The sequence below is a fragment of the Enhydra lutris genome, unplaced genomic scaffold (genome assembly GCF_002288905.1).
Source record: "Enhydra lutris kenyoni isolate GAN:26980312 unplaced genomic scaffold, ASM228890v2 scaffoldscaffold22, whole genome shotgun sequence".
NCBI classification, from domain to species: Eukaryota; Metazoa; Chordata; class Mammalia; order Carnivora; family Mustelidae; genus Enhydra; species Enhydra lutris.
In genome coordinates, this window is record NW_019154106.1 from 17,692,354 (window position 1) to 17,719,084 (window position 26,731).

Below are 26,731 nucleotides of genomic sequence, written 5' to 3' on the forward strand. Positions count from 1 at the left end.
TGGGGGCGGGAGACACAGCAACTGCAGTCCAGACAGGAAATGGCACTTTAATAGCTGTGGCCAGGATGACAGGACCAAGCTGGGGCTACAGCCCAAGCAGCCGAGAGGCCCTGGCTGGCCTGGGCCAATCCGGGAGCCGCCTTTTCCTGCCGGGATGGGGCCCTGCCGCAGTGCTCTCCTTCCCTGGTGAGGCCCCACACGTGCCAGGGGCCAGCATGACGGCCAGCCAGAGGCCACCCAGGTGACAGAGCCGGGAACAGGGACTGCACCCCCCCCACCTGCTGCGAAGTCCTTGGGAGGTGGCTGGGCTCAGCGTGAGCTCAGGGACTTCAGTTGGGGTTGGGAGTTGGGGATGGAGCAGAGGGGACGCTGGCAAGTGGCATGGGCTTTGTCAAAGCAGGAGCCACAGCCGGAGAGCCAGAGGCCCTGGCAGAGAAAGCGATGCCTAGGATGGGCCAGAGCCCTCTGCTCTGGGCATCCTTCCTGGCCAGAGGCCTGACGCTATCCCCCCCAGGCCCGCCCCCTCCCAATCCCTGGGCAGCCTGCTTTGTCCTTCATAGATGAATCTAGTCCCATATATTACAATAAACTGCATTTGCCTCTCCCCAAAACCCCGCCCTCCCCCACCCTTGGCCAGAGGCCCCGACTTCCCCGTCCTCTGGGGGTGACGGGCGCCCCTCTGCTAGCGTGCTGCGTCCTGTTGGCAGCCAACTGTTCCGGCGCGGGCCCCGGGTGTGGAGAGAGCGGGGCCACGCGGCTATTCCAGGTAGATGTCTTCCGTGGGACAGGTGTACTCCACGAACTGCTTGTAGAACTGCTGGAACGCTCTCCTAGAAGGCAGGCAGACACACAGGTGATGGGGAGAACACCATCTCCACCCCTGGTTTTTCACCTGGAGCCTGGGGCTCCCTGGGCAGGGCTCAGGCTCCCCCAGACGGAGGGGCTCGGCTCCGCTCTCTGCTTGTTGCCCTTCTTGGGTCAGACTGCCGCCGAAGGAAGGGCCTGACCCGGCGGGGAGCTAGTCCTCAGGACCGCCCCGCCTGGGCTCAAGGCCATGAGGCCCGCAGAGCTGGGAGGGGGCCCAGGGCTCACTCTGGGGCCGGGCGCTCGGCAGGAGACACACAGACACACAGACACAGGGCCGTACCCCACAGACTCTGCCAGGGCTTTGGTGGATTCCTCGGACACAAAGACATGGCAGGCAAACCGGTGGTCAGCAGGGTGCTTGGTGATGAACCCAAAGTACCTGCGGGAGGACCGCCATCTGTCTTAGAGCGGGACAGGGGCGCAGACCCCTCAGACATACTCGCAGACCCGCACCCGACCGTAACGGCCCCAGGCTGCCCCCTCACACCTCATGGTGCCCCTCCCACTTACTTGTTGTTCTTTGGATGGTATCCACAGAAAGAGATGTTTTTTAACTGGAAAAAGTGGCTACATTTATTCCCCTACAGGAGGGAGATGAGAGGCAGGGTGTCATCAGCCCGCAGGGGCCACAGGTGGGAGATCTGGTGGGGACCCGGGGGGCAGAGGCGGTCACCTTGGCCTCCTGGGAATCATCAGCCTTGACGCCAATCTTCACGCCCCGCACGCTGATCTCCAGGACGCAGCTGGACGGCGGGTTAAAGTGCACGGTGAGCCGGCGGGTGGTGGCGATCTGTGGGTGAGGGACGGGAATCAGGCACTGGGTGTCTTGTCTCCCCAGGAGAGGAGGGGGCCTAGGCGGGGGGCGGGGACCGGGTACCTTTTGCATAGCAGCACAGAGCACGTCGTTGCCCTTGTGGTAGGGAACCTGGACGGAGCCCAGGAACTTCACCCGGAACTGGTCCACCCAGTCGCTGTTTTTGGTCAGGGCTGGAAAACAAGCATGAAGTGAGGGGTGGTGGGGCAGCAGAGGGGCCCGCCGCCCACAGATGTCCCAACTCGGCCGGGCCTCCCTTCTCTCCGACGGAGTTGGACCTAATGTTGTCCTGTGAGGGCCCTCCCTGTGGCTTTAGAGTCACTTGGCAGCATGTCTGGGCAAAAGTGGGGCCCAGTGGCGCCGAGGAGGGGAAAGGACGCTACCTGCCATGTGCTCGGGCTCCTTGGTGACCTCGATGGCGTAGTAGGCGGGGAAGACGCCCCGGGCGCCCGTGCGCATGTTGTAGGCCTCATACCAGTAGTCCTCGGCCTGCAGCTCCACCAGCAAGGGATCGTCCACCTCCAGCTCCAGCTCGTCCTCGTGTCGAGGCACAAACCTGTCCCCCGCAAGGGCATGGGAGGAATTCACCACCGGGCCCTCCCCAGCCTGGCTATCTGTCGGCTCCCCCTCTCTCTGGGGGCAGGCTGCCGCCGAAGCGGGACCAGTTCAATACACCTCCACAGAGTATCCTGGGCCTGGGCCTGCTAGTTCCTGGGGAAGTTCAAGATCACACAGACGGGCCCCTGCCATCCAGGAACTCGGGGGCTCAGGGAGGAAGTGCCCAGAGCCACTCGGAAAACACAGAGGTAACAGGAAGTGAGCCCTTCCCTGTGGAGGGCAGGGAGGGCTATAGCTATGCCTTGTATGGGGTTGGGCAGCATCTCTGCCGGACCCCCTCCCGGGCTCTGGACCCCCACCCCTGCCCCGCCAGATGGGCTGCTCGGTCCTGGGCCCTGGCGGCGCATCACAGGTAGCATGGCCTGAATCCATCCACCTGGAGTCCCACCCGGGTGCGCCCTGTGCCCCTGGCGCTGGTGGAGACACAAGTGCCAGCGTGAAGGCTGGGTCTAGGCCCCATAGTGAGGGCAGAGGCAGGGAGGGGTGGCCCCACGGTTGCCTGGCCGGCCCAACACTGCGGCTCTTACCTGAAAATGGCCCGGTGAGTCTGCTCCTGCTCCTCCCCGTTGATGACACAGGAGAAGAGCCCGAAGGACTCGGCACCTGGAAGCGAGGGGCCGAGCTGGAGAACGGACCCACTCCGCTTGAGGGTGGGGGGTGCAGGCAGCAAGCTCTCAGTCCTGACACATCGAAGCAGACGGGCGGGGCCCCCTTCCAGGAGCAGCCTCGATTCGGTGCCCTCCCCTCCCAGGTGCCCCAGCACGCCGGCCGCAGACTCACTGGAGGAGCGCGAGCGGCCGCTCATGAAGACGTTCAGGAACTTCTTGGAGAAGTGGACGTCGGGCTCATCTGGCGTGGAGTCCTCGGAGAGGCAGGCGGGGGGCCTCGGCCGGGGGGCCTCCTCGTACTCCTCCCCGATGGCCGACTCGTAGGGTGAGGAGGCGGAGGCGCAGTTGTCGTAGACGGTGGCCGAGTCGCTCTCGTCGCTGTAGTCCCCGAAGCACGGCCGCAGGCTCACCAGCTCCAGCTGCGCGTGCTCGTCCACCACCAGCGTGTACTTGACCGAGTCGTAGGACAGCGCGCTGGTGTCCGAGCTCAGCGAGGCCCGTGGGGGCGGCGGCGGCTCCCCCAGGCTGCCCCGCCAGCCTCCACCCTGCAGCTCGGGCCGCTCCGGGGACGACAAGCAGTCGAAGCCCTCGTCCTCCTCGCTGATGGAGGGGTGCGGCCGGCCCGCCGCAGAGGGGTAGGCGGCAGGGTCTGGATCGGAGCTGACAGACATCCGGCTCTCTGCCGGGGGCAGAAAGGCAGAACTGGGCTCCGGGGGGTCCGGCGGCCTCTGCACCGGCGTCAGGTAGATCTCCTCGGTGGCCTCTAGCCGCACGTCGGCCTGGTAGTGGATGCGGTCTCGATGCGAGTGGCCCCGGCTGTTCGGTGGGGCAGCGGTGGGGCCGCCGGGAGGGGCCATCTGTGTGGCGGTGCTGCGGCGGCAAGGGCTGTCAGTGGAGGTGCCTCGGTCCTTGGTGGCCGTGGGGCTGCTTGGGGGTGGCAGCTCATCGCTCAGGCAGATGTGCTCATGTGGCGGCGTCTGCTCCCCTGGAGGGCAGGCAGGTCGCTGCTCAAGGAGGGTGGCCTCACCCCTGCCTCCCAGGCCACCTGCCCTCTCCACTCAGCATGTGGGACACAGAAACCCAGGCGAGGGCTCCTGGGCCCCGGGGGGCTCTGGGACCAGTGCTCTCTCCCTCCCGCCCCAGCTGACTTCAGATGGGCCTGCTCAAGGCTGTGGGATGGGCAGTTTACCTCAGCTCAGCAAGATGGAGGCTGCCAGGGTTGCTCTCTGCTGAGGAAACTGAGGCAGGTGTAGGGCCAGGTAAAGGAAACGGTCCTGACTTACCAGTCTTCAGGGGTGAGGATGACCGAGACACCCGATCCTGCCAACTGTGCTTCTTGCCCAGAGAATTATTATTCAATGTGTCCTGTGCAGAAAACAAAAGGCCCTTGTGACAGAAGGCGTCAACAGTACCGGGCACAGGGAGGCCCTGGCCCTGCCCCCATCAGGCCATCCCTAGGCCATTTGCTGCATACCCCACCCCCCAACCAGGGCCTCACCCCCAACCCTCCTCGAACAGGCAGGAGGGGTGGCAAGTCACAGCCCTCCCAGCCCGACCTATTAGCTCTAGATGGCTCTCCATCCTGACTCAGGGAAGCTGGCCAACCCTTGGTTGGGGAGATGCTCTTATCAGCCTCCTCAAAGGCGGTGATGACCAATATGTGTGGTGGTAAATGGGGGAGAAGTGGGGGAGAAGCAGGAGCCATCTGGGGAGACAGCCGGACCCCCAGTCCCAGACACAGAGGCTTTACACAGTAGGTGCTCACTGCCAGCCAAGTCCTGGAGCGCTATGGCCTAGGGGGCAGGGACATTCTAGAAGATGAAAAATGGATGAGGAAGGGTCTCTCAGCAGCTGGCCTGGGGGACCGGGATGAATCACCCAAATGATGAATCAATAGCATGGCTCTCCCGCCCCTGCAGGAGCAATGACTGAGGAATGACAGATGTAGTTGTCAGTAGCCTTCCTCCTGGATCTCTTGGGCTGGTACCCTGGGACCCCTCTCCACCATGCCTACAAACAAGGCTCCCCACAAACTGTTCAGGTCCCCTCCCCGGGGAACACCCTCATAGGCCCTCACGGGAGTTTGGCTGCCAAAATCCACCCCAGACGATTCTGGGAAAGGCACCAGTCCTTTGCCTGCAGGACCTGCACCCTCCACCAACAGCCCCAGCTCCCTGAGCCCCTCTTCTGTACCTCTCCTGACTGGGCCTGGAAGACAAAGGGCCACAGTAGGCTCTCCTCCACCCTATTCAACCCTCCTTGGCATCCAGCCATCCAGCCCAGGGGCCCTGGGCCCCCAACTCAGCCAAGCAGCTCCGCCTCCGATGCCTCTTCCCCGCCTTCTGGGAATTCCCAGCTGCCCACATTTCCACCTGCCTGCTGCCTCTGAGCTCCCCCGTCCCCACCTCTTCACAATTTCCCATGACCTTCCCCCAGCAATGACCACTTTAGACTCTTCTGCCCTTCTCCAGGAGCCCCACACCCTAAAGGGGAAACCCTGCCCCAGCCTTAGGTCCCAATCTCCAAACCCTTGCAACTAGCCCTCAAAGCTCTGTTCTGTCCTCCTTAAGCCCCCACTGCTCTCCTTACCCAGATCCTTCCACTGTCCCTCTCGGTCCCTTCACTCCTTCAAACTCAAGGCTCCAAATCCTGTTGGCCGGAACTGGTCCCTCTCCCTTAAGGCAGATTCCACTGCCACCCCCCACCCCAGACCACCTCCCCTGGGCCGGCCCCCTTGGGAAGTCGCACCAGGCCGACTTCTCCCTGCCCTGGCCCGCAGGTCACTCTGACACAGCCCCTCCTCGCTCCTCCAGCCCTCGGGCCAGGGGTGGGCAGCGAGCTGCCCGGCGCCCCCCACGCCTCGCGTGCCCGGCCTCCGGGCACCGCCCCTTCAGCCCCGCCCCACGCCGCTGGCGCCTCACCTGAGACCGCGGCACCTGCGGGAAGAGGTTGAGCGTGGTGGGCCGCTTGGGTCGATAAGTGTCCCCGCCGCCCTGGCCCTGGCCTTGGCCCTGGCCGCGGGGCGCCGGCTCCTGGCGGGGTTCGGCCTCCGGCGGCCCCGCTCCCGGCCGCCGCGCCGCGCGATCCTCCTCGTCGTCGTCGTCGTCCTCGGCGCCGGGAGTATCCCCCGCCGCGTCGATCAGGTCCATCTGCAGCATCTCGGCCTGCAGTCGGCTCCCCGCGCCGCCGCCACCCCCAGACAGCAGCCCGGCGCGCGGGGGCTGCGCGGCGCGGACGGAGGGGCGTCAGGGGGCGGGGCAGGGGCGGGGCCGAGGCCGGGGCGGGGCCGACTCCGCCGCGCACCGCCCCCCGCCCGGGCGAGTCCATTCTGCGGCCGCAAAGGGGGAGGGCACGGGAGAGAGGCAGGGGCCTGGCGACAGGGGGCCGCGCCCTCCCGCCCCCAGCGAAGATGCTCGAGACCGACTGCTCCCCAATCTAGTCGGCGCCTTTGGCGGTCCACACGCCCCCTCCCCACGGTGCCAGCCTTCCTGACTCTCTGCACCCTCCCGTTCCCTTGGCAACGGCCAGTGACCTCACCGAGGTTGTAAGCCGAGCCCAGAGTGAGGTCACCGCTGTTGCTATGGGGACACAGGGTCGCCAAGGAGTTCGGGGCTCCACAAGGGATGGAGGGGGGAGGTTAGTATTTGAACGGGGAAGTGAGGAAAACTGGGAAAACAGCCTCAGCCAGGCGGAGGGTGGTGGAGGGCCGCAGGGTGAACAGGAGGCCCTAAGCGCGGCCGGGGTGCGGGGGGGAGGGGCGAGTGGGGGCACCTGGACGCGGCACCTGTCCACAGTCTGAAGGCCCTCCAACCTGGGGTGTTCCCTCAGGCCATCCTAAACCTCGGTAACTGTGGAGTTTCAGCTCTGCCGCTAACGCCTGGGCACCCTGGACAGATCCCCTGACCCTCGGATTCCCTCCCCAGTTAACTGCCTCCCAGCTTCCCAGGGAGGTGAGGACTCATGGGCAACAGGGTGTGAGAGCCCCCCAGAGCTTGTCTAAGGCCCCACAAGGTACACCTCCAGCTAGTACTGCCTCAGGGCCCTGGCTGTCGTAGGGACCACCCTCTCTAAAACTGTGCCGCTGTGTTGGGTGAAAGGGTGGTGTGGAATTCCGGAACAGGTGTGTGACCTTAGAGAAGCTACGTCAGGGCCCTGTGACCATTCCCGCCCTGGCTGGCCTAACCAGAGTGGGGAGGGTTGGGGCATGTGGTACTGCAGGGTCATCCTCACCCCTTGGTTTCCTCTTGCCTGGCAGAGCTTACAGAATCTCTGTGACAGGCAGGAGGTCACCTGGAGGCTGGCCCCCCCACCCCAGCTCACACGGCAGCTCTCCTTTACTAACTAACTATTCTAATACCACCAGGGTGGTCACCCACCCCCTGCTGGAGACTGCCAGAAGCTCTGGGTTCTGCAACCTAGTCCCATGCTTTGCCTCCCATGTCCTGGCCAGTGGCCCCTTCTTCCTGTTCTGAAAAGACACAGGGGGACGCCTGTCTGACCCAAGCTCCCCAGATGCTGAGGACCTCCTGGCAGGATTCAGAACTTAGGGAATGGAGAGAGCTATCTGTTCTACATGACAAAGCCAGGAGGCCAAAAGCAGCAGCAATGCTGGATTAACCCTCTAGAGGGGCCCTCAGAACAGCGGGCCAGGGAGGGTCTGCGGGGCTGTGTGGCATGGGTTGGTGCAATGGCAGCTGAGGGAGCGCCTTGGCTCTTTTCTTCCAGCCCCGGAGCACTGCGGATTCCACCGGACTCCACCCTTGCTCTGCCTCAGGCCCTCTGCCAAGGCCGCCCAGGAAAGGGTTTAGAGTAGGCCTGATCCTTCCTTTAACCCTACACCTGAAGACGACCTGCCCTCGCCCTTCTGGTGGGCAGTTGGGGGTGCTGCCTCTTGCTTTAGCCCCCCTGGCAAAAACAGCCAAAAAATCCTGCTTGAGCACCGCAAGATGTGTCAAACACTAAACTGGATGTGTTTTTTGGATGTCATTTCATTTTCTGAGGATGCCCTATAGAGATACGGGGGTGCCGTCACTCCTGTCCCGACCCACCCTGTCCCCCTTACCCCCCTGCCCCCTGGGCTCCTGCGAGACCACTCTTACCCGCAAGGACAGAGTATCTTTGCACTGCAGGCTGATGCCACACTCCTCGGTGATCTCTGAGAGGTCTTCATCCTCAAACTCCTCCAAGCTGATGTCATGGGTGAGCCTGGTGAGCACAGGAAGTCGAAGTTAACAACCCAGGGGCACTATGTAGCCCACTGAAGTCTTCCTAGTACCTCTTCCAAGGGGTGGCCCCTCGAAGGCAGATCACAGCCCCCAGAGGGTGGGACTTGGTGTCCGCCTGCGCCGAGGCCAGGGGTAACAGGCAGGGAAAGGGGAGGTCCAGGTTACTCCCGCTCCTCCCAGCTGGGAGCTATCCGCTCTATTGCCAACCAGGAGGCAGTGCCTAGAAGGCCCAGCTGGTCAGAGCCTAGGCTCTGCCAGAGAAATGCCTCCTGGAGTCAAGGCAGGTGCCGAGGCCAGTTCACCCATGGAGGATGCAGAGTTGAGAAGCGACTCCAAGGGATGGCTGGAGTAGGGGGGTTCCCGGTGCAAACCCTGCAGTGAAAAAACCCAAGGAGCTGGCAGAGGCCCCTCCCCAGCCTCAGGAGAGTGCTCTGTGCCCCCCCCCCCCCCGGAAGACCAATGCCTCTTGAGCCCTGGGAGCAAGTGAAGGGAAATCTGGTGTCAACGTGGCGAGTTGCTGCCTATCCCAGGAGAGGTTACACCCCCATTTCATCTCTCCAACCACATAATCGCTTGCCCAGCGCACAGACCCTAAACAGAAGACAGCAGAGGGGTCAAGGGAGGCCTGGGGTTGGGGCTAGAGGGGTTGTGCACTCGGAGGACAAACCAAAGAACGTCACCACCATGACTCTGGCTGTGCTAGAACCCTCTCCCCCTGTCCCCTAGGTCCGCTGTATGCCCCCACCCCACTGCAGCGACTGTCTGCTTGTCCCCTAGACCTGATTCACCACCAGCCCCAGGCACTCCACCTGGTTTGGTGTGGGTGGGATGTTTGGGAGAATTCTGTTGGGGGAAGTTGGGGCCAATTCTGAGCCTCTTCTCCCAAATAAGATAAGGAGATTGAGGCACAGAGCAAGGGACACCCAGGAGTCCAAGGTCACTGGGGAGAGGTGGTGGTCCAGCCCCCAGGGGGACCTAGGAGGCCCACACTCCCTGCCTCTTGCCTTAGACCAAACAGAGACCCAGAGCTCCATGGAGCTGCCCCCCAAATCCCCCCCCCACCCCCAGCCCAACACCAATCCCTATACCCCCTACCAGCGCTCCCACTGATCCTCCAACCAGCTGTCATTGTCTGGGCTTGAATCCATCTTCAGCACCAGCTTCATGGAGAGCCCTGCCCGGCTGGGGGGCTGCAGGGCCCCAGGGCCGCCCTCTCATGCCCAGAAAGGTTGGGAGGCCAGGGCTCAGGGCAGGGCTGGGGCCTCGGGCCTCCACTGCCTGGGCCTCCCTGTCTGCGTCCTGCCCGCTGCAGAAGCCCGGGGAGCTCATTAAAAATAGATGTGCCAGCAGAAGAGGCAGTGGCTGCCCACCCGGGCCCCAGCCCCAGCGCTTCCCAGCCCAGCCCTCCGCTGCAGGCCGCTGCCTTCCCAGCCAGGCCAGCATTGGCGCTGAAGCTGCCGTGGCTGCCACCTCCCCCTCAGGATCGGGTTACTGCGATCCGATCGATGCCACCGGCTCCACCTGCCCTTCTAATGCCCCTGTCAGGGGCTGCGGTGGCCCTTCTTCCTGGCCCAGGCTCGTGGGCAGATGGCAGAAATCGGGGATGTCTCCCCCCAAAAGCCAGCCCTGATCTGCTTTAAAGGGCCAGCACCACATTCAGGGCGCCTGGCGGTAAGATGGGGGGCTTCTGAAATTCTCCACGAACGGATGCCCCCATCCACACGACAATGTGCTCAGCCCTCACACCCCCTCACGGAGGCTTCTGTGGGCCCGGGCAGCATCCACACAGCAGCGGGTGACCGAGGAGGGTCTGGATTGCCTCCACGGACAAGCTGGACGCGGGACAGAACCCTGGCATCCCCCAGAGTTTCATCCTTCAGCACCCAGGACGTGCCTATGGGCTCAGGGGGCTCCACAGCCAGGGCTAAGGGCAGACCCCTTGGGTCTGGACCTGGGTGTGGACCCCTCGGGGCAGGGCTGGAAGGCAAAGAGCTTCCTGTCACTGCGGAGTGCCACCCACAGAAGCCGGAGGGAAGAGCAGAGAGGGATTCTGACCAGGACGAGGGAGCTGGACAGACGAGCCCAAGGCTGGTAGGCTCCCAGGGCTGGGGAGGGTGTGGTGTGGAAGTTGGGGGAGGCTGGGGAGGGGCTGGGCTGGCCCAGAAACCAGAGCAGCCCTACCCTCTGGCCAGCACGGCCCAGCATCTCGGGCCTGGAGATGAGAAGCCAGTGGCTGGCACTAAGTAAGTGGTCAGCACACCCCAGCTGCCGGGACAGCTGGAACTCTGCCAGCATCAGGGAGCTGCAGGGCCATTGGGCATCTGATCCAGAGGTGCCCTCGGGTGCCCCTTACTCTGCCAGGAATCCCTGCACACCTCTCTCCTTCTCTTCTCTGCCGGGTCCCGGCTCAGCTCCTGTCTCTGCAGACCCAGACCCCCACCCGCCCGCCCCGCAAACACCAGCCTGCTCCCCTCAGTGCCCCCATGCTGGAAGCACTCCACCCCATTCGCCACCCCGCAAAGCTGCCAGAAACACCACCCTTCTGCCCCCACTCCAAACTCCCTAAGGTTCCCTGCTAGTGGCGGACTCCTTGGTTTGGCATTCAAGGTCTCCAGCTCTGGGTGTGACTGCCCACGCCTCCCACGCCTGCCTTCCCGGGGTCTAGTCCAGGGCTCAGATGGAGCCCCTGGCAGGCTTTTCAACCTGTGCCTGCTGGAAGAAGGCTCATTTAAGCCCACTCCTCCAGGAAGCCCTCCTAGCCCGCCTGTGCCGTGCCTTACAGCCCTCCTGGCAATGCTCGCCGGTCCCCGGGCATTCCCTTACTTGTAGCTGTGTCACCATCTGCATGGATGCAAGGCAGTGTGGGGGACAGACAGAGCCAGGCCTCCATCAGACACCCCACCAGGCTGCCCCAAAGGCAGATGGAGCTCACGTCGCCCACCCTCATACCCAGCAGGGGAGGCAGGCAGGCCCCCGCTCGCCCAGCTCCAGCTGGACTGCATGTTTCTGGAGGCCAGAGCTGGGGAGGCCGTCTCACACACACCAGGCTCTCGGAACACGCCTGGCAGGTGTTTGCCAAGGGACATTCTCAGCATCCACGTGCTCCTCCCCAACCCAAGCATTCAGGGCATGCCTGCGGGGGAGCCTTCTTGGCTCATCTCTGCACACCCACGGCCCGGGACGGCAGGTCTGGGGGCAGGCGGGGACAGCCTTGGCCTCTTGCAATGAAGGGCACGGGGGTGAACGGGGCGGTGGGGGGGAGCGCGGGGCTTGAAAGCCCGCACCGGGCTCTGGCTCCAGTGGGGAAGGTGAAGGGAGTTTCTTATCTGACTTTTTTCTCCTACGCGAGGCAGGATGGCAGAGGGATCACCACGGCAGGCTTGGGGACAGGACGCACGGGACCAGATACGGACGCCCTCACTTAGCAGGACTGGCCGCACCACCACCTGAGCAGCTGTCGCACCCTGGACACCAAAGCGCCCTCGCGCTCTGCGTCTCCTTCAATCCTCTCCACCACCCGGGGAGAGGGTCTGACTCGGCCTGTTATCCAGATGAGGAGCCCTAAGGCCCTGACAGAAGGTGCCGTGAGGTTATTTATACCTGCCCCCCAAGGGCGCTACTGGGGGTTCACAGAGCGGAGCGGCGGCAAGCTGGAGTGCTGTGAGGGGGTCACGACCAAGGGACAAGGGGAGGGACCGGTCAGGCAGTCTCCTTTGCAAGTCACCCCCCACCTGCGCTGTCCCTGCCCTTAGCTCCTGCTTCGAAGGCCCCAGATGTTCTGGGTCCTTCGTGGAGGAAAAGCTGAACAGACCCTTGGGCCCTCCAAGCTCAAGAAAGGCAACTGTGGGGAGGAAGGGAAGAAGAAGGAAAAGCTGGGGGGAGGACGGAGGAGGAGGAGGAAGGAGGGAGGGTGTCCCCTTCTGATGGGAGGGTGCCCACATTTCCCCTGGAAACTGGAGCCCCGAGCACCAGGGGTTCACCTCCAGCCAAATCACACGACCTCGTGAGGACGGCTCCCTCACCTCCCGGCCTGGAGGCCTCGGAGGCAGCCCGTCCATCAGTCAGACCTGCTTGCCCGTCCGGGTGAGATGCCTCCCAAGGTCTCATCAGGTTGACATTTGGAGGCTCTGTGTCATGAGTTTGCTCTCCCGGGACCTCCAGGACCTCTGGAGTCTATGTTTCTGTTCGAGGCCCCCTCTTCCTGCACAAACCTACCTCTTACTCCAGCGCGCCCCAGTCCTGTCTTCTGGCCAAGCAGCCTCCTCGCTGCGTTCTAAACGTGCTGTCCCCCGCCCCTCCCCCGTGCTCCCCACCTCCTCCTGCCATGAGCCCTCCAAAATGAACAAACATGCCTTTGTGCTCTGATGTTTATTACGTGCCCATTTCCCTTCCACATGCCGTCCCGCCTCCCTGGCATCCTCGGTCCCCCGATGGCAGCCTAGCCCTCGCCAATTCCTCCTCCCAGGAGTGGGCTGGGTTAGGAGAGCAGGCAGCGGAAGGGTTGAGTGGCAAAGTGCTGAGGCTTTAGCTGAGCAGGGCCAAACCTGAGCCAGGCATTTGGCTGTCCAGAGGCCATTCCTGTCTCCCCGTTCCCGGCTCTCTGGAAGCCAGGTAAGGATGCCAGCTGAGCGACCTTGGGTCCTGGCCATGGTGCCCCATGGGCCCCTCTCATGGCTGAGAGCATCTGTGGTTCAAGTGTCCAGCTTGTCCCTCTGCTGTCCTGTGAGTGCTGAACAGACAGCTGGCCCCCAGTGCGCTCGCAGAGAGGCAGGTTCCCACTGCCTGCTGGCTCCCCTATAGGCCATTCTCCACCAGGCCACCAAAGGCAACATCTGACATGCAAATCTGGTCTAGTCACCCCGCCTCAGCTCAGAGTCCCTTAGTAGCTTCCCCTGGCCCTTAGGGAAAGGGGTCCAAATTCCCTGTGGCCTGAAGGCCCAGGAGGGCCTCCCCCAGTCTCGGGTGTCATCACCACCTCCCCCCCCCCCCCCCCCGACCCCCCCCCTCCTGCCCCACTGGCTCCCTCAAAGCCTTCCCTGATTTCCCTGAACTGGCACACGGCCCTGCTACTCGCTCTCTTAGGCCCACTTGCTGGGTTCCTGGATTGCTGTGACTGCACCTCTGGGTTCTGCCCCCAGTGGGGGGCTCCCCTCAGAGGCAGCACCATGTCTGTCTTGATCAACAAAGCAGTGCCTGGGAGCTACTTAATAAATGTTGACTGAGTGAACCACAGGTCTTTCTAGATTTTTCCCCTTAAAACTCCCTAAGTCAGTTGCCCTTCCAACTCAACTTTCTGAGTCCCCACCTACGTCAGAACCCGGGGTAGAATGTGCAGCCCTCTGCAAGGAGGCGCTGGCTGAGATGGTGGGGTTGGGGGAGCCCTTGGCTCTGAGTGGACGCCGGGCTCAGATGAGCTTTATTCCTCTAATCCGTCCCTCCCCGACCATATCCACACCAGGGTCACTGCCAGTGAAACACCGAGGCCAACCCCAGAAATAAGTCCTCAGGGCCAATCCCTGCTTGGGGTTATAATGTGTCTGATGGTTTTACAGAGCCCGGGGCTGATATAGAGCCGGAAGTCTGAAACCCAGCACTCTGGCTTTTGGAAAGCTGCGATGGGAAGCAGTCCCATACTCAGAAAGCTTTATACCTTCATACCCGAGAATGCGTATTTTGCATAACCGCAGACAGAAAACAACGAAATAGCTCAGCGCGGGATGGTGCGATTGGGTGTCCAGGGAAGGAACATCACATAGGCTCCTGGACGAATGTTACAAATTCTGGAGGGAACGTGGAAAATGACGACTGGCATTAAGGAGCGAAGGGAACGCACGAGCCCGTGGTCTCACGTGCGGAATCACGCGCACCCAGAAGCACGAACAGGGATGCAGCTAGGAGACATGGTGGGACCCAGGGAGATCTCTTCTCCTCTGTTTCCCAATCCCCCAGAAGCTTTCTGGACAGGGTGCACCAGGCTCCCACTTGGGTTCTGGGGCCGCTGGCCCTGTCGCGGAGTGCCTTCCTGAGGGCAGGGGGCCCTCGTGTTCCGCTTGGCACCGACTCCCTACCCTCGTGCGAACGCACGCACAGAGCCCGGGCCCTGGGACGTCCCATGGGATACCCCAGGTAGGAAAGGACCACGAGGGAGAGGAAGAAGGGCGGCGCTGGCCGCTCTGGGGGCCCGAGCAAGGCAAGGCCCATGGTCAGGGCTGGGAGAAGACACAGGAGGAGGGCCAGGGGGCAGAGATAACATCCTAGAACGGCTAAGATCCCCTAAGTGGGGATGGTGGCAGTGACCCCATTTTGTAGGATCCATGGGGCCCCAAGCCAAGAATCCAGAGACTGACTTCAAGGATATGGACATCAAAGAGGTGGGGGGCGCAGACCCTGCGTGGCCACGTCCTGGCAAGTGAGCCAAGTCAACACTCTGGCCCCAGATTGGGGGTTCGCTAGGAACCGGGGCACCCAGGGCTCGGGGGTGGGGGGAAGGTGGCTCCAGCAGCAATGGCATTTCTGGAACCCCTCCCCCTGCTGAAACGTGGCTGCTGGAACCAGCCTGGCCCCAGTTCTCTCCCATCGCCCTGCTCTCTGCTGCCCCCTGGGTAGCAATGTCCTCTCTGAGGCTTTGGGGTGGGGGGACCTCTCTAAGCTGAGACTCCTCCCAGGGGCTCTGGCCCCAGCCCCATCCTCTCCAGTGACCCCAGGCCCCAGACCAGCCCCTAGCCTGAATGCTCCAGTTGGGTACCCCAGTGGTCACCAACCTCAGACTCAGGAGGTCTCCTACTAAGTTCCCCTCCCTGCCTGCCAAGCTCCTCCTCTCCCCCAGCGCAACCCATCTCCAGCACCATCCTGGACGCCAGCCTCCCCAACCCCTAAAACCAGATACCTCACCCACGGGGCTAATCCCTTCCACCCCCAAAGTCCTCCTCCCGTCCTCTCCCGCCCCTGCTTGTCACACGCAGGATGACCAGCCTCCAGGGGTCTCCCTGCCTCCCCGTCCACTGTACCTAGTGGCTCGCGGGACCTTCCCAAGACAGCGAGCCGATGCTGCCGTTCCTGCTGAACCTTTGCTGCTTGCCACCGACCCGCGGGCCTGGGCTCCCCTGGGCCCTGAACCTCAGTCACTGTCACCTTGTCTGCTAAGGCCTCGTCTGTCTGTCTGTCTGTCTCCCCTCTATACAGACTGCACGACGTTAGGCCCATGACTCTCTCTGGAGCCTCTGTCCAGGGAGCCCTCCAAAGTGCAAATATTTGTTGAGTGAAGGGAAGGAACAGCCACGTGCGTGCCGTCGTGTGAAGAGAGAAATGAGGAGGTCTCTGCGCCTCTCAGGGGCCACATCTCTCATCCACAAGGCAGTACGGGGAGGTCGAAACCACACCATCCGGCCAGTCAGGGGGCCTGGGGTTGGCTACTCACATGCTGTGTGTTCTGGGGGATGACACTCACCCTCTCCTGTCTCCTCCTCCGTAAAAGGTGGGGCGGTCAGGACGAGCTGATTTCTGGGGTCCCCTCATCTGCATCCTCCATGGCCCGTCCACCCTCCCTCCCCTTTATCCCACCCACCCAGCTCAGTGTAGTCAAAAGCTATGTTTCTAAAGTCTCTTTTCTAGAGTTTTCCTTCTAATGAACACGTACCACTTGAATTTTAAATTCTCTTTTCTAACTGTGTAAGTTACAGAAGTAACCCATGCTCCTTGGAGAAGAAGTCAAATCATAACAGCGGCGCATCAAATAAGTGAAATCCCTTCCCCAGTTCCCCATCAACAACTACAGGAAACTGGCTGGAGCATTTCTATCATCAGAAGGGAAAAAACAAAACAAAACAAAAAAACCCAAAAAAAGAAAACACAAACAACCCACCCATCTATTGAAACCAACCAGCAACAAGCAGTTGCTCTCTCTCCAGCCTCCGCGCGTGTCCCGGCGCGCTCACTCCCTGCACGCACTCTCCCCTGCTAGTCCCGGGCTCTCTTTTCAGGGTGGCTCTGGAGTCAGACCGCCTGCATCCGAACCCCAGCTCTGCCATTCACCTAGCCTCTGGAGGCCTCAGTCTCCTTATCTGCAAAGTGGGCACAATGGCAATGCTCAGTTTACACGGATCTGGTGAGAAGGAGACGCTCTTGCACAGAAAGCCCTTCGAGGGGCGCTGGGCAAAGTAAGCGCCTCCCGGGGGCCAGCGCACCCCGTCCTTATCCTCTCTGATAGCAGAGTCAGTCTGTTACCCTCCGAGCTCCAGGAGGCCCGTGCACACCTGATCTGCGTCATCACCCAGGGAGGCATTACTGAGCACCAACTCTGGGCTGGGCACTGTGCAGACCCAAGTTTAGGTATCAGCTCTTCTGCCTTCTGGAACCTGACAGTGGGGCTGGGGGCATACAGAGTTAACAACAGCAGCCTTGCAGGAACACAGCTCTCCACAGCCCTTGAAACAGCCAACACGTGCCGTCCCGGGACCATCCTGAGTGGGAGCCAACGCTGGCATCATAGAGAAGAAACAGGGGCTCCAGGGTTAAGGGCCCTGTCTTGGGGCACAGAAGTAGGAAGGCAGAGCCAGACGGCAAACTCAGGCCAGTTGGATCCACGGCCCCACCAAAGAGCGGTGGGAGAGCCTTAACCCCCAGGGTTAACCCGAACTGGGCGCAGGGCTCTGTGAGGCAGGACAAGGGAAAGGTCAGCGGGGGCTGCTGGAGCAGGCAGGGAACGCCACGTGGGGCTGGAAACACTGCCCTTATTATTCCCAGAAGCTGGCCTTGTCTCCACAGCCAGGCCACGGTGTCCTGGAGGGCCGGCCCACGCCTTAGCCTTGGAGCACTGCTGGTCTCGCCCACCTGGCCCGGACAGAGCACTCTCTCTGGCTGGCGCCCACCTCATCAGTTCCTCTCACTAAAGCATCCATGAGAACCTGCTAGTCAGGGATGGGGTGGGGTGGAGGGCACTGTCTCCTGGGGATCTGGAAGCGGGTAGAGCGAGGCAAAGCTATCCTCTGGGCCAGAGGCAGGGCCTGGAAGCTGAGTGCACTGAACACACACAGATGGCCCCAGGCTCTGACTGGGGGTCCTCAGGCAAGCCACTGCCTTACTGAGCCTCAATCTTGTCATCTACAAAATGGGCAGACTGGTGCCCACGCCCGTGGGGGTAAAGGAACCTGCACTGGGAATGCTTTGAACAGTCACGAGCTACAGAAGCGGTCACCAGCATGGAGGGCGGACACTTGTTGAACACCGACTTGATGCACACTCAGGAATCAATAATCATTAGCTCGCCTGACAGATGGGACTGTTGGGTCACTTTGCTAGCTAGAAAGTGGTGGAGCTCAAATTTGAACCCAGGTTCCTCTATGCTGTGCCACTGCAGAAGGGCCTCCTGTAGGCAGGCAGTATTTGCCTCTTGGCAGTGCATGTCATGCCAGGGGGAACTTGTCTCAGGCTTCAGCCTCATGACTCGGAGGCACCAACCACAAAGGCCCCAGCCCGGAGCCCTCACGCTTGGCCTCCTCCATCTGGTCCCCTCCCTCTGGTCCTCCTGACTCCTCAGCTCAGGGCCTCCAGGGAGGTTTCTAGAGCTGATGATGCCATTAGAGATCCCCAGGGGTCCCTACCCACCTGAGGGCCAGGGAGCCAGCAACCCCTTGGTCAGAGAGGGGCTGGCGCCAGAGCCCAGCTGGGGCCTGGCTGGGGTGAGGGGCCCAGGAGAGGGGAAGGCGCCAGCTCCTTAGATGAAGAAACAATGGAGTGTAGGCCTCCTCCTAGGCTCTGGAGCAGTTATACCCTCCTCTTCCTTCTCTCCAAATGGGGCCAGGATTATGATGGAGAGATATCCATCCCTTCCCCACAACATCCACTGTCCATGTTTCCAAAATCCACCTCCCAATACCAGAGAGTGGGCAGAGAGAGGGGTGAAGGGGAGCTCAGAGTGTGGTCCCGGGTACTTGCTCCAGCAGAAAACCTTCCACCCAATGTCCTTGGCTACTCCTGGGCTGTCCAAACCAGACTTCCCCAACCAGAGCTGGGCGGGCAGTCTCCTGGTTGAATCTGAGCCTTCTGCACCTGCACACACCTGACCAGGTCCGTGCTTGCCCAAACAGAGGGTCCTGGCCATACCAGTCCTGGGAGTTAGGCCCCTCTAACCAGACAGGGCTGGGGGAGGGGCCCCGACTTCCTCCTTCTAGCACCAAGGTTGTCAGTTGCCCTGAGAAACTGGAACCCACGAGGCACCCCAGCCTGCTCCCATCTCTATTCAGAAGCTTTCGGACTGGGCATAAGCGAAGCCTTAGCCTGCCTGCCTCCTCTGGGATCTCAGTCCAGACCCCAGGCCCTGCCGCAGTCCCAAAGTGGGGGAGAAGGCGGCCTCCGCGCCCCCTCCTCCAATTCCAGCTCTGAATCTCCCAGCCTAGGACATGGAATGGCGGAGGGAGCTGCACCACTGGCTATGCAGCGGCTATCAGCCTGGACTTGAGGCTGAGGGGGGTTTCTGGGGACTCTGTCCAGGGGAGAGACCCCATCCCCATGCCGCCCCCTCGTTCCCGGGATCGGGGTGTGTGTGTTGGGGGCTGGGGTCCGTTGCGGGGGGGGGGGGGGGGGGCGCGGAAGCCGGGGCAGATCAGCCTGGGCTGAAGGGCGGGGCGCAGCGGCCGGGGACTCTCACCTGAAATTGGGCGGCGACGCGATGTGCAGCCCCAGGAACGGGGAGGCGGCAGGCGGGGACGCGGCCCCCCCGCCCAGGCCGCCGCTCTCTCGCTCCGCCATTCTCCGGCACAGCCCTGGCCATCCGGGCGGAGCGCGGCGCAGAGGCGGCGGCGGCGAAGGCGGCGGCGGCGGAGGGGAAGGAGGCGGGGGCGCGGCGAGAGACCACCGCCGCCGCGGGGTACGGCTCGGGCGGGTGCGGCGGGCGCACCTGCGCAGGGCAGGGCGCGGCTCCGGACCGCGCGCCGCTCTCGGGACTGGCGCGAGCTCTGCCGCGCGCCCCCGGGCCCTCGCCGGGGTCTCGTGAGCTCCGCCCCCGCCCCGCCCCCGGCCCCGCCCCGCCCGCCCCGCCCCTCCAGCGCTCTCCGAGGTGCTGAAGTGGCGGCCCCCGCGGCCCCTAGGCTCGAACGAGCCCGGCTCTGAGTCGCACACTGACTCCTCTGCCCTCTTCCCCCTCCCGTAGCGCCTTCGCGCCGTGGGGGTTCTGCTCCTCGGGTGGGCCTAGCGCCTGGGTAAGAGGTAACTAATGTCGGGACCCTGGTCCCCAGGCTCCTAGTTGGTCCCCAGCAGCAGACAAAGAAGACGGACAGGGAAAGTAGGGCCGTTGGAGGAAAGCAGAGAAAGGCGAGAGAGATGGTGTCAGGAGTGGGCTCCTAGAGCAAGCCAGGTTTGGAGTCAGGTCGTGTGAACTCACAGCCTGGCTTCCCAAGCGAATAGGTGGTGTGGCCCTGCATTAGTGACTTCTCAGGCCTAAGTTTGGTTTTCTTATCTGTGAAATGGGGACAATAACGGTCCCTCTCATGGTTGTTGTTGAGGATGAAAAGTGATACAAGTATGTTGTCAGCAGAGGCAGGGAACACCCCACCTCCTGCTAGGATCCAGGTCTCACCCAATCCTGTCCCCCTTATCTTTTTTTTTTTTTTAAGATTTTATTTATTTATTTGTCAGAGAGAGAGAGAGAGAGCGCGAGAGTGAGCACAAGCAGATAGAGTGGCAGGCAGAGGCAGAGGGAGAAGCAGGCTCCCTGCTGAGCAAGGAGCCCGATGTGGGACTCGATCCCAGGACGCTAGGATCATGACCTGAGCCGAAGGCAGCGGCTTAACCCACTGAGCCACCCAGGTGTCCCCTTGTCCCCCTTATCTTGAGAAGACCCTCTCATGGGCTCCCCCTAGAGGGTCTTCTCTCTACAGATTGACTCTACAGCCCCAAACACCTATCAATGATGAACTGAACCCTTCCTCTTGGCTTCTCAGTTTCTCCTCCCTCACACCAGAACTTTCCCGGATTTCTCTTACTTCTCACTTAGCACCTCAGTTGCATTTCTTGCAGAGCACCTCTCTTTTGCAGCCACAGACACCCCATGGCTGACTTCTCACGTTCTAAGACTAGGAGCCAGCCTTTCCTCCTGCTGCTATAGTTGACTTCTTGAAATTTCTTCTCGTGGTTTTTCTGCTCCCTCCAGCACTTCTACCCCTGCCAGTTCTGGGCCATGGTTCCCTTCTGATCTCTCCCCTAGGTGGGCTAAGCCCATGAGTTCTTCTACAGAGCACAGACTGTTGGACACTCAAACTGCTGGCCAGGGCTAGGGCCCCAGCTTTGGTGGGTCAAGAGCCTCTGACCAAACCTTATGAGTCTCTCTGGCCTCCTGAGAACCACAGAGGCCTTGTCCTTACCTCTCTCTGAAGAAGGGGCAGAACAAACTGTTTCACAGCTTTTGGGATCCCATTTGCAAATCTGGACCACTTACTGGTCATGTCACCCCCTCTTCCTTCAGCATAGCACCCAGAAAGGAGCTGCAGGCACCTGCCCTGCAGGAAACAGCTCCCTACCTCCAGCCCCAAGAACATCATACTACCTAGTGCCAAAGCCTTGTCTCCCTGGTGGGCCCAGAGGAGTGACCCCTTTACCTTTCCTGCTATCTTGGCTCCGCCACCTTTCACTAGGACCAAACAGTAACCACCTTCTGCTCAGATGCCTGGCTTTTGCTCCCAGGAAAGCAATCTTGCCATTGTGGCTAATAATTGTTGCTTAAGAGTGTGTGCTTGCCTCAACTAGGAGCATCCTTAGGTGAGAATTGTGTGTGTGTGTGTAGGACAACTCCATTTTCTAGAATCTTCTGCTCAAGAACAAAGCCATTGTAGCTCCTGAGGCGAAGCCAAAACCACATTAGAGAGAAGCCAGAAGGGAGAGAGGGAAGGACAGGTCCAGGTCTTGGTGGGAAGGAACTTCAAAGCAGAGCTAAGAATGAGATGAATCCCAGGGATAAGTTCCTCCCTTTCCCCACTTCTCACTCTGTGTAGGGCAATTTGTGTATTCTTGGGCCCTGTCTGAGCCGCTGCCCACATGAAGTTGGAGTGTGGTGTGAGCTACCAAAACTCTTCCAGGGGTCCAAGCCTAGAAACTACCGTAGAAAAGCCCACATACACTGCAAAGAGGCCACTCTCCAGCCAGATGGCATGAGACAACGCCAGCATCCGGGCCCTGGGCTTGGCTGTGGGCAGAGCTCCACCACCTAGACTCAGCACTGGCCGCTTGCATGCCCGCCGCACCACACAGTGCTTAAGCGGCTGAGTTGAGATAAAGGGTGGCTTGGGGGCCTGGAGAGAACCCTGCCACTCACTGAACCTTGGCCCTGGGGCTTTAGGTGGCCTGAGAGGCTGAGTCACTGCAGGACAGAACTCAGAAACCTCATCCCGGGCCTGGAGTGCTCTGTACCATTCTGGCTGACTGAACACCCCCACCACCCCCACCCCAACTCCGGCTAAGCTCTGGAGCTGCCACTAGTCTGCCCTGCCTGCTCACCTAGGGGCCTCCAGCTTCCCCCATCTCTACCCATCCCTCCCCTCCCTGCCAAGTCTGAGGAGGGGTGAGAAGCTCCTGGTTCCAGCAGAAGCAAGATGGTCTGGTATTAAGGCTTCACTCAGGCTCAGCCTTACTGACTTCTGGTCCCCAGATCTCCCACAGATTGACAACAACACAGCTTTGCTCAGACAGGATCAGACATTTATGAAACACGTGAATATTCACACACTGTGGGAGAAACGCACCTTCCCAGTAATAAGAAATCTCTGTATAAAGTGCATTTTGCCTGCGACCATCTCTTCCCCATGCTGGCCCTTGGATTAGGATTTGGGTCAACGTTCTGTAGCAGCCCCGGGGACACTTGGGCTAGAAGAGGGGAGGCACGAAGCCGTGGTGGAGCTCTGGGCCAGTGGATGCACCCTCCCTCAGCCCGGCCCTCCCAGCCCTGGGAGGGGACCACTCTGTTCCGCTGGGAATGCGCCAGCTTGCCAGGGATGGTGAAGCAGGGGGAGGTGGTCCCGCCAACTTGTACCTTGGGGAAGAGAGCTGTCATCTCACTGGCAGGAGAAGGGAAACATCCTGGTATCTGAAGGCGCTGCTGAACAAATCCTGACTCTGGGCCCAAGCCCTCTGGCGTTCCCGATCCCTCAGAACAGCCCTTCCAGGCTCGCTCTACTCCCCTTCTGGCAACAGCCCCCAATTCTCCTTCCTCCAGGCTGGGGCTGGGGGAACAGAGAAGATCCCAACTCAACGCTCTGAATACACACCATCACCTGGGCCCTGCTTCCCCCACGATTACGGGACATTTCTAGTGAGGGTGACACACATACAACAGGGGGACTCGGAAGGCATCTCTCCGGCTGAGAAAGCCTGAGGACATCTCAGGAAGGAGCCTGTCAACGTGCTGCACAGCTGAGGGAACAGAGGCCTGACCCCAGGGTTCTGGTCCGAGGACAGAGGAAGACAATGAGGGACAGGGCAAGGGCCAAGGGAGTTAACAGCTATGAGGCTGGGAAAGGTCACAGGGAGGTAGAGAGGAAAAGGCCCAGAGGCCAGCTTAATGTTACACATGAGGACAAAATCCAAAGAGAAATCAGCCTCTCAGTTACACACGCACCTGTACACACACACACACACACACACACACACACACATTGTGGCTCACGTGCAGGCCACAGGGTGGAAGGAAGACTGGCTGTAGCTGACCACACAGTCCTTTTCATTATGTCCTTCTCAACACAGGCCTTTAACAGTGGGAGGGCTGAGGTGGGAGGCCAGGCCAGTCCCGGAATGCAAGGCCTTGGCTTCTCTGGGTCAAACCTCCCACCGGCTGCATCTGGAAGGGTCGATGTGCTGGCTGAGAGCTCTGCTCGGACATCTCCCAGCTGTCTCTGGCAGTTCCCCCCTGAGTCCACCTGCCGGGGTCCTTGGTATCCGGCCACTGGCAGAGCGGACATAAGAGCTTCGATGCTGACCAGTCCCAGGCATTCCCCAGAAGCCTACAGACCACGGGACAGAATGGCTCTCCTGGCTGGGTGTCAGCTGACCTCAGTGCAGCACTGTGGTGTGGCTAGAGGAACCAGGGGGCTTTCTGGCACCAGGAACCTGGCTTCTTCCTTGTGGAGGCACCGAGCCTCCACAGTCAGTGCTGAGGCTGGCTCTCAGCTTCTGAGGCAGGAATAGTAAAAGCTGCAATTCAATTCCTAACTTTAGGTTTTCAGCTCCAGAAAGGCGGGCACTTTTTGGGCTAGCGTCTACAGTACCGTGGGTATGGCACATGAGTCCGGTATCTGGGTGTACCTCCCTGTGATGGCGGCATGTTTTCAGATCTATTTACAGCCTCAGGTTCAGTGCCAGATGCCCGAGGAGGGCTCTGGAGGACCCGGTGGCAGGAAATTTTCAGATGAGAAAGAAGCCAGGTGACTGTATCTGGAGAGCATCTGTCCCCTCCAGCCTGCCCAGCCTCCCGCATCATAAAGCAGGAACTCAGCAGGGCCCTGGCTGCTTCTAGAATCCCATGCTCTGGACAAAAGCCAGCAATGTCGTCCTCCTGCTCCTCAGTCTGATGTGATGAGAGAGGGAGGAAGGGCTCAGGGTCAGGGTGGGTGGAGCAGGCGCCAGAGTCCCAGCTAGGGTCCTACTACTCTCCTATTCAGACAAGGTGGCTGGCTCCCAGGGACAGGTTTGGCTGAAAGTCACTGCCATGACCTCCAGCCTGGCGTCTGGAGGCTGAGGTAAAGCTGCTACACGTGCTCCCCCAGCCCGAGCCGTGCTCAGAATCACGAGAGTGTAAACAGATGCATGCACACGCAAACACGCACACCACTCCTTCCCCGCACACGCGTACACACAAGCACACATGTTCGCTCAGTCTAGTCTCCGCCGGTGATCAGCTTTTCTGCAGGTCGCACTCTGCTGCCCCGGAGGCTGCTCGGGCTCCCAGGCTTCGCTCACAGAGCTACAGCGCTGCCGCTGAAAGACAAAAACAAGTGCAAAAGGGAGCGTTAAGGGCGCTGCTCGGTGGCCCGGGGACACAAACTCCTCTGGCTGCTTCTCTGAGGACACTCAGACCGCGAACCAGGAAGAGCCTGGCGTGAGCGGCACAGGTCTGAGCGCTGCCCCTCGGAGGCAGTGCACAGGACAAGCTCTCCCTGCAGACCCTGGGCGCCTCCTTGGCTCCAGGGCTCAGGGCAGGAGAGGAGGAGGAGGAGGAGGCCACAGGGACTCCCCGCAGGCCTTGGGTGATGGGCACTCTGACAGGACAAGGGCTGTTTTCAAATCAAGGCACAGTGGCTGCTGCCATAGACACAGAAAACAAACAGCAGAAGAGAAGCCAGCGGGGGCCAGGAATTGGAAGATGAAGGCAATGACCGAGTTTAGAATCAGCAGGTAAGCAAATTTCCACACAGAGATAAAAGAATCCTGGGCGCTGTGAGAGAATACCTGGGGGGTGGGTATCACGGAGACACAAGGAGGAGTCATTTTAAATATTTATAACATCCTGAATTTGGAGCAGAGGGAAGAAATGGCCTCATGTCGGAGAACAGAGGACAGGGCAGGCCACTCACAATGCTGGGTTGCCTGTTTAAATAGGTCTAGTGTATCTCGGAGGGTACAGAGACCTGAGGGGTTCCAGTAAAGGTCTGTACGTTTAAATGATGTGAGGCAGATGATACTAAGGCTCACTTTTCCTAATGCAGTCAGGCACTATACAGTTGTATTTTTAAAAAGGATTTTATTAATATATTTGACAGAGAGAGAGGGAGACAGAGCACAAACAGGGGGAACAGCAGAGGGAAAGGGAGAAGCTGAGCAGGGAGCCTGATGCAGGGCTCGATCCCAGGACCCTGGGATCATGACCTGAGTCGAAGGCAGACACTTAACCGACTGAGCCCCCCAGGCGCCCCTATACAGTTGTATTATGGCTGAACTGTGTCCTTCCCCGAATTCGTATGTTAAAGGCCTAACCCCCAGTGCCACATAATGTGACTGTATTTGGAGAAAGGGTCTTTAATGAGGTAATTAAGTTAAGTGAGGTGATTAGGGTAGGCCCCAATCCCATATGACTGGCGACCTTATAACAAGAGGGGATTAGGACACAGGCATACACAGGAAGAAGGCAACCATCTGCAAGCCAAGGAAAGAGGCCTCAGAGGAAGCGTCGAGCCAGCGCCTTGCTCTCAGATGCCGAGCCCTCAGAACTGCGAGAGAACAGACTTCTGTTGTTGAAGTCCCCCAGTCAGTGGCACCTTATTCTGACCACGCTCGCAAACTAAAACAGTTCGTGATCCTGTTAATCCTGAAGACATGGCCTCTAGCTGTACAGATGAGAAAACAGAAGGTAGACAGGACAAGTGGCCCAGGATGACAGCATCAAAAGTCACCAAGCCAAGCCAGGAAACCCAGGACAGACACCAACACTCGTATTTTCACCACGAAGCAATCTCTCTATCACGGCACTCCTCATCCAGACTTCCAGAGGACACAAAAGGGAACTTTGCCTGGTGGCATGAAGGCTAATACACAACCGAGCAACATGAATGGAAGTTCGGAATTTAACAGAAGAGGGAACGCGCTCCGCACGGTCACAGACACTGGAGCCAGAGATTCAAAATCAGTCTCCGGACACGTGCAACTCTTTGAAGACAAATGCGATTCTGAAGCAGACTGTATCTGGATGATGGTAAGTTATCTGGAAGCTAGGGAAAGAAAACGAAGAGCAAACTTAAGGGCAGGTACCTGAATGGGTTAGTACTGAGAGCCTCATTAATATATGTATTGTTTTCTTTTTTTTTAAAGATTTTATTTATTTGACAGAGAGAGATCACAAGTAGGCAGAGAGGCAGGCAGAGAGAGGGGGAAGCAGGCTCCCCACTGAGCAGAGAGCCTGACGCGGGGCTCGATCCCAGGACCCTGGGATCATGACCTAAGTTGAAGGCAGAGGCTTAACCCACTGAGCCACCCAGGGGCCCCTAATGTATGTATTATTTTCAATAAATTTTTCCTTTAAGCTTGTACCATAATAATCAGCTAGCCATGTTTTACCTATAAATAAATGTGTCAGTTTCTAAAGCATACATATGTTTACTGAGACAGGATGTGATATATATTTTACACACAGGTCTCGCTCTGACCCGTTAAGCCAGAGATGACTTTGCTTCTGAAACTGCAAATTTCAGGACTGGAGAGGGTCCTCTTCCCGATACCTCTGTTTCTTGTGTTTTCTCCACCTTTTGGGATAGGGGAAGATAGAGTGCATACAAATTCCTTAGAACACTAGCTCTTACTCTGGGGTTCTTGGACTTTTTTTGGGTCCAAGGATAGGCTTAAGGGGCGATCCATGAGGGCCTTGAAGGTCGGCGCACATTCTCCTGTGTGAGTAGCTACCACTTTCTGGGGGGGCTTCTATCCTTTATCTGACTCTCCCAAGCACAGGTAACCCCAATATGGTTTGCAAACCAATGCCTATGTATGGCTGGAAAAAATGTATTACTAAATTAATTTCACTTATTTCCCAATGTAGTTACTAGAAATTTAAAATTATACTTGTGGCATCCATGGTAGATCTGACAGGACTGATCCAGAATTTGAAGCAATGACGTCCTTGTAACTAA

At 60.0% G+C, this 26,731-nt stretch overlaps 2 protein-coding genes across 2 annotated transcripts in view; both read right to left on the reverse strand.

Annotated features, from left to right (window-relative positions):
• Positions 1–51: 51 nt before the first annotated feature.
• On the reverse strand, positions 52–18,879 carry LOC111149582 (mitogen-activated protein kinase 8 interacting protein 1). The gene is made up of 12 exons (XM_022506700.1): positions 18,778–18,879; positions 8,007–8,112; positions 5,829–6,128; positions 4,191–4,272; positions 3,080–3,892; positions 2,827–2,902; positions 2,065–2,237; positions 1,745–1,854; positions 1,541–1,657; positions 1,378–1,448; positions 1,148–1,246; positions 52–830 (listed from the first exon to the last, which is right to left on the reverse strand). Exons 1-12 carry the CDS (start codon positions 18,876–18,878, stop codon positions 758–760), a joined length of 2,121 nt encoding a protein of 706 aa, XP_022362408.1. The 5' UTR covers position 18,879; the 3' UTR covers positions 52–757.
• A 2,922-nt stretch (positions 18,880–21,801) lies between these two features.
• LOC111149583 (cryptochrome circadian clock 2) overlaps positions 21,802–26,731 on the reverse strand; it is a 36,140-nt gene continuing 31,210 nt past the window's right edge. Inside the window, exon 12 of the mRNA XM_022506701.1 lies at positions 21,802–24,089. The gene's annotated coding sequence lies outside the window, so the exon portion shown is untranslated. The remainder of the gene's footprint in view (positions 24,090–26,731) is intronic.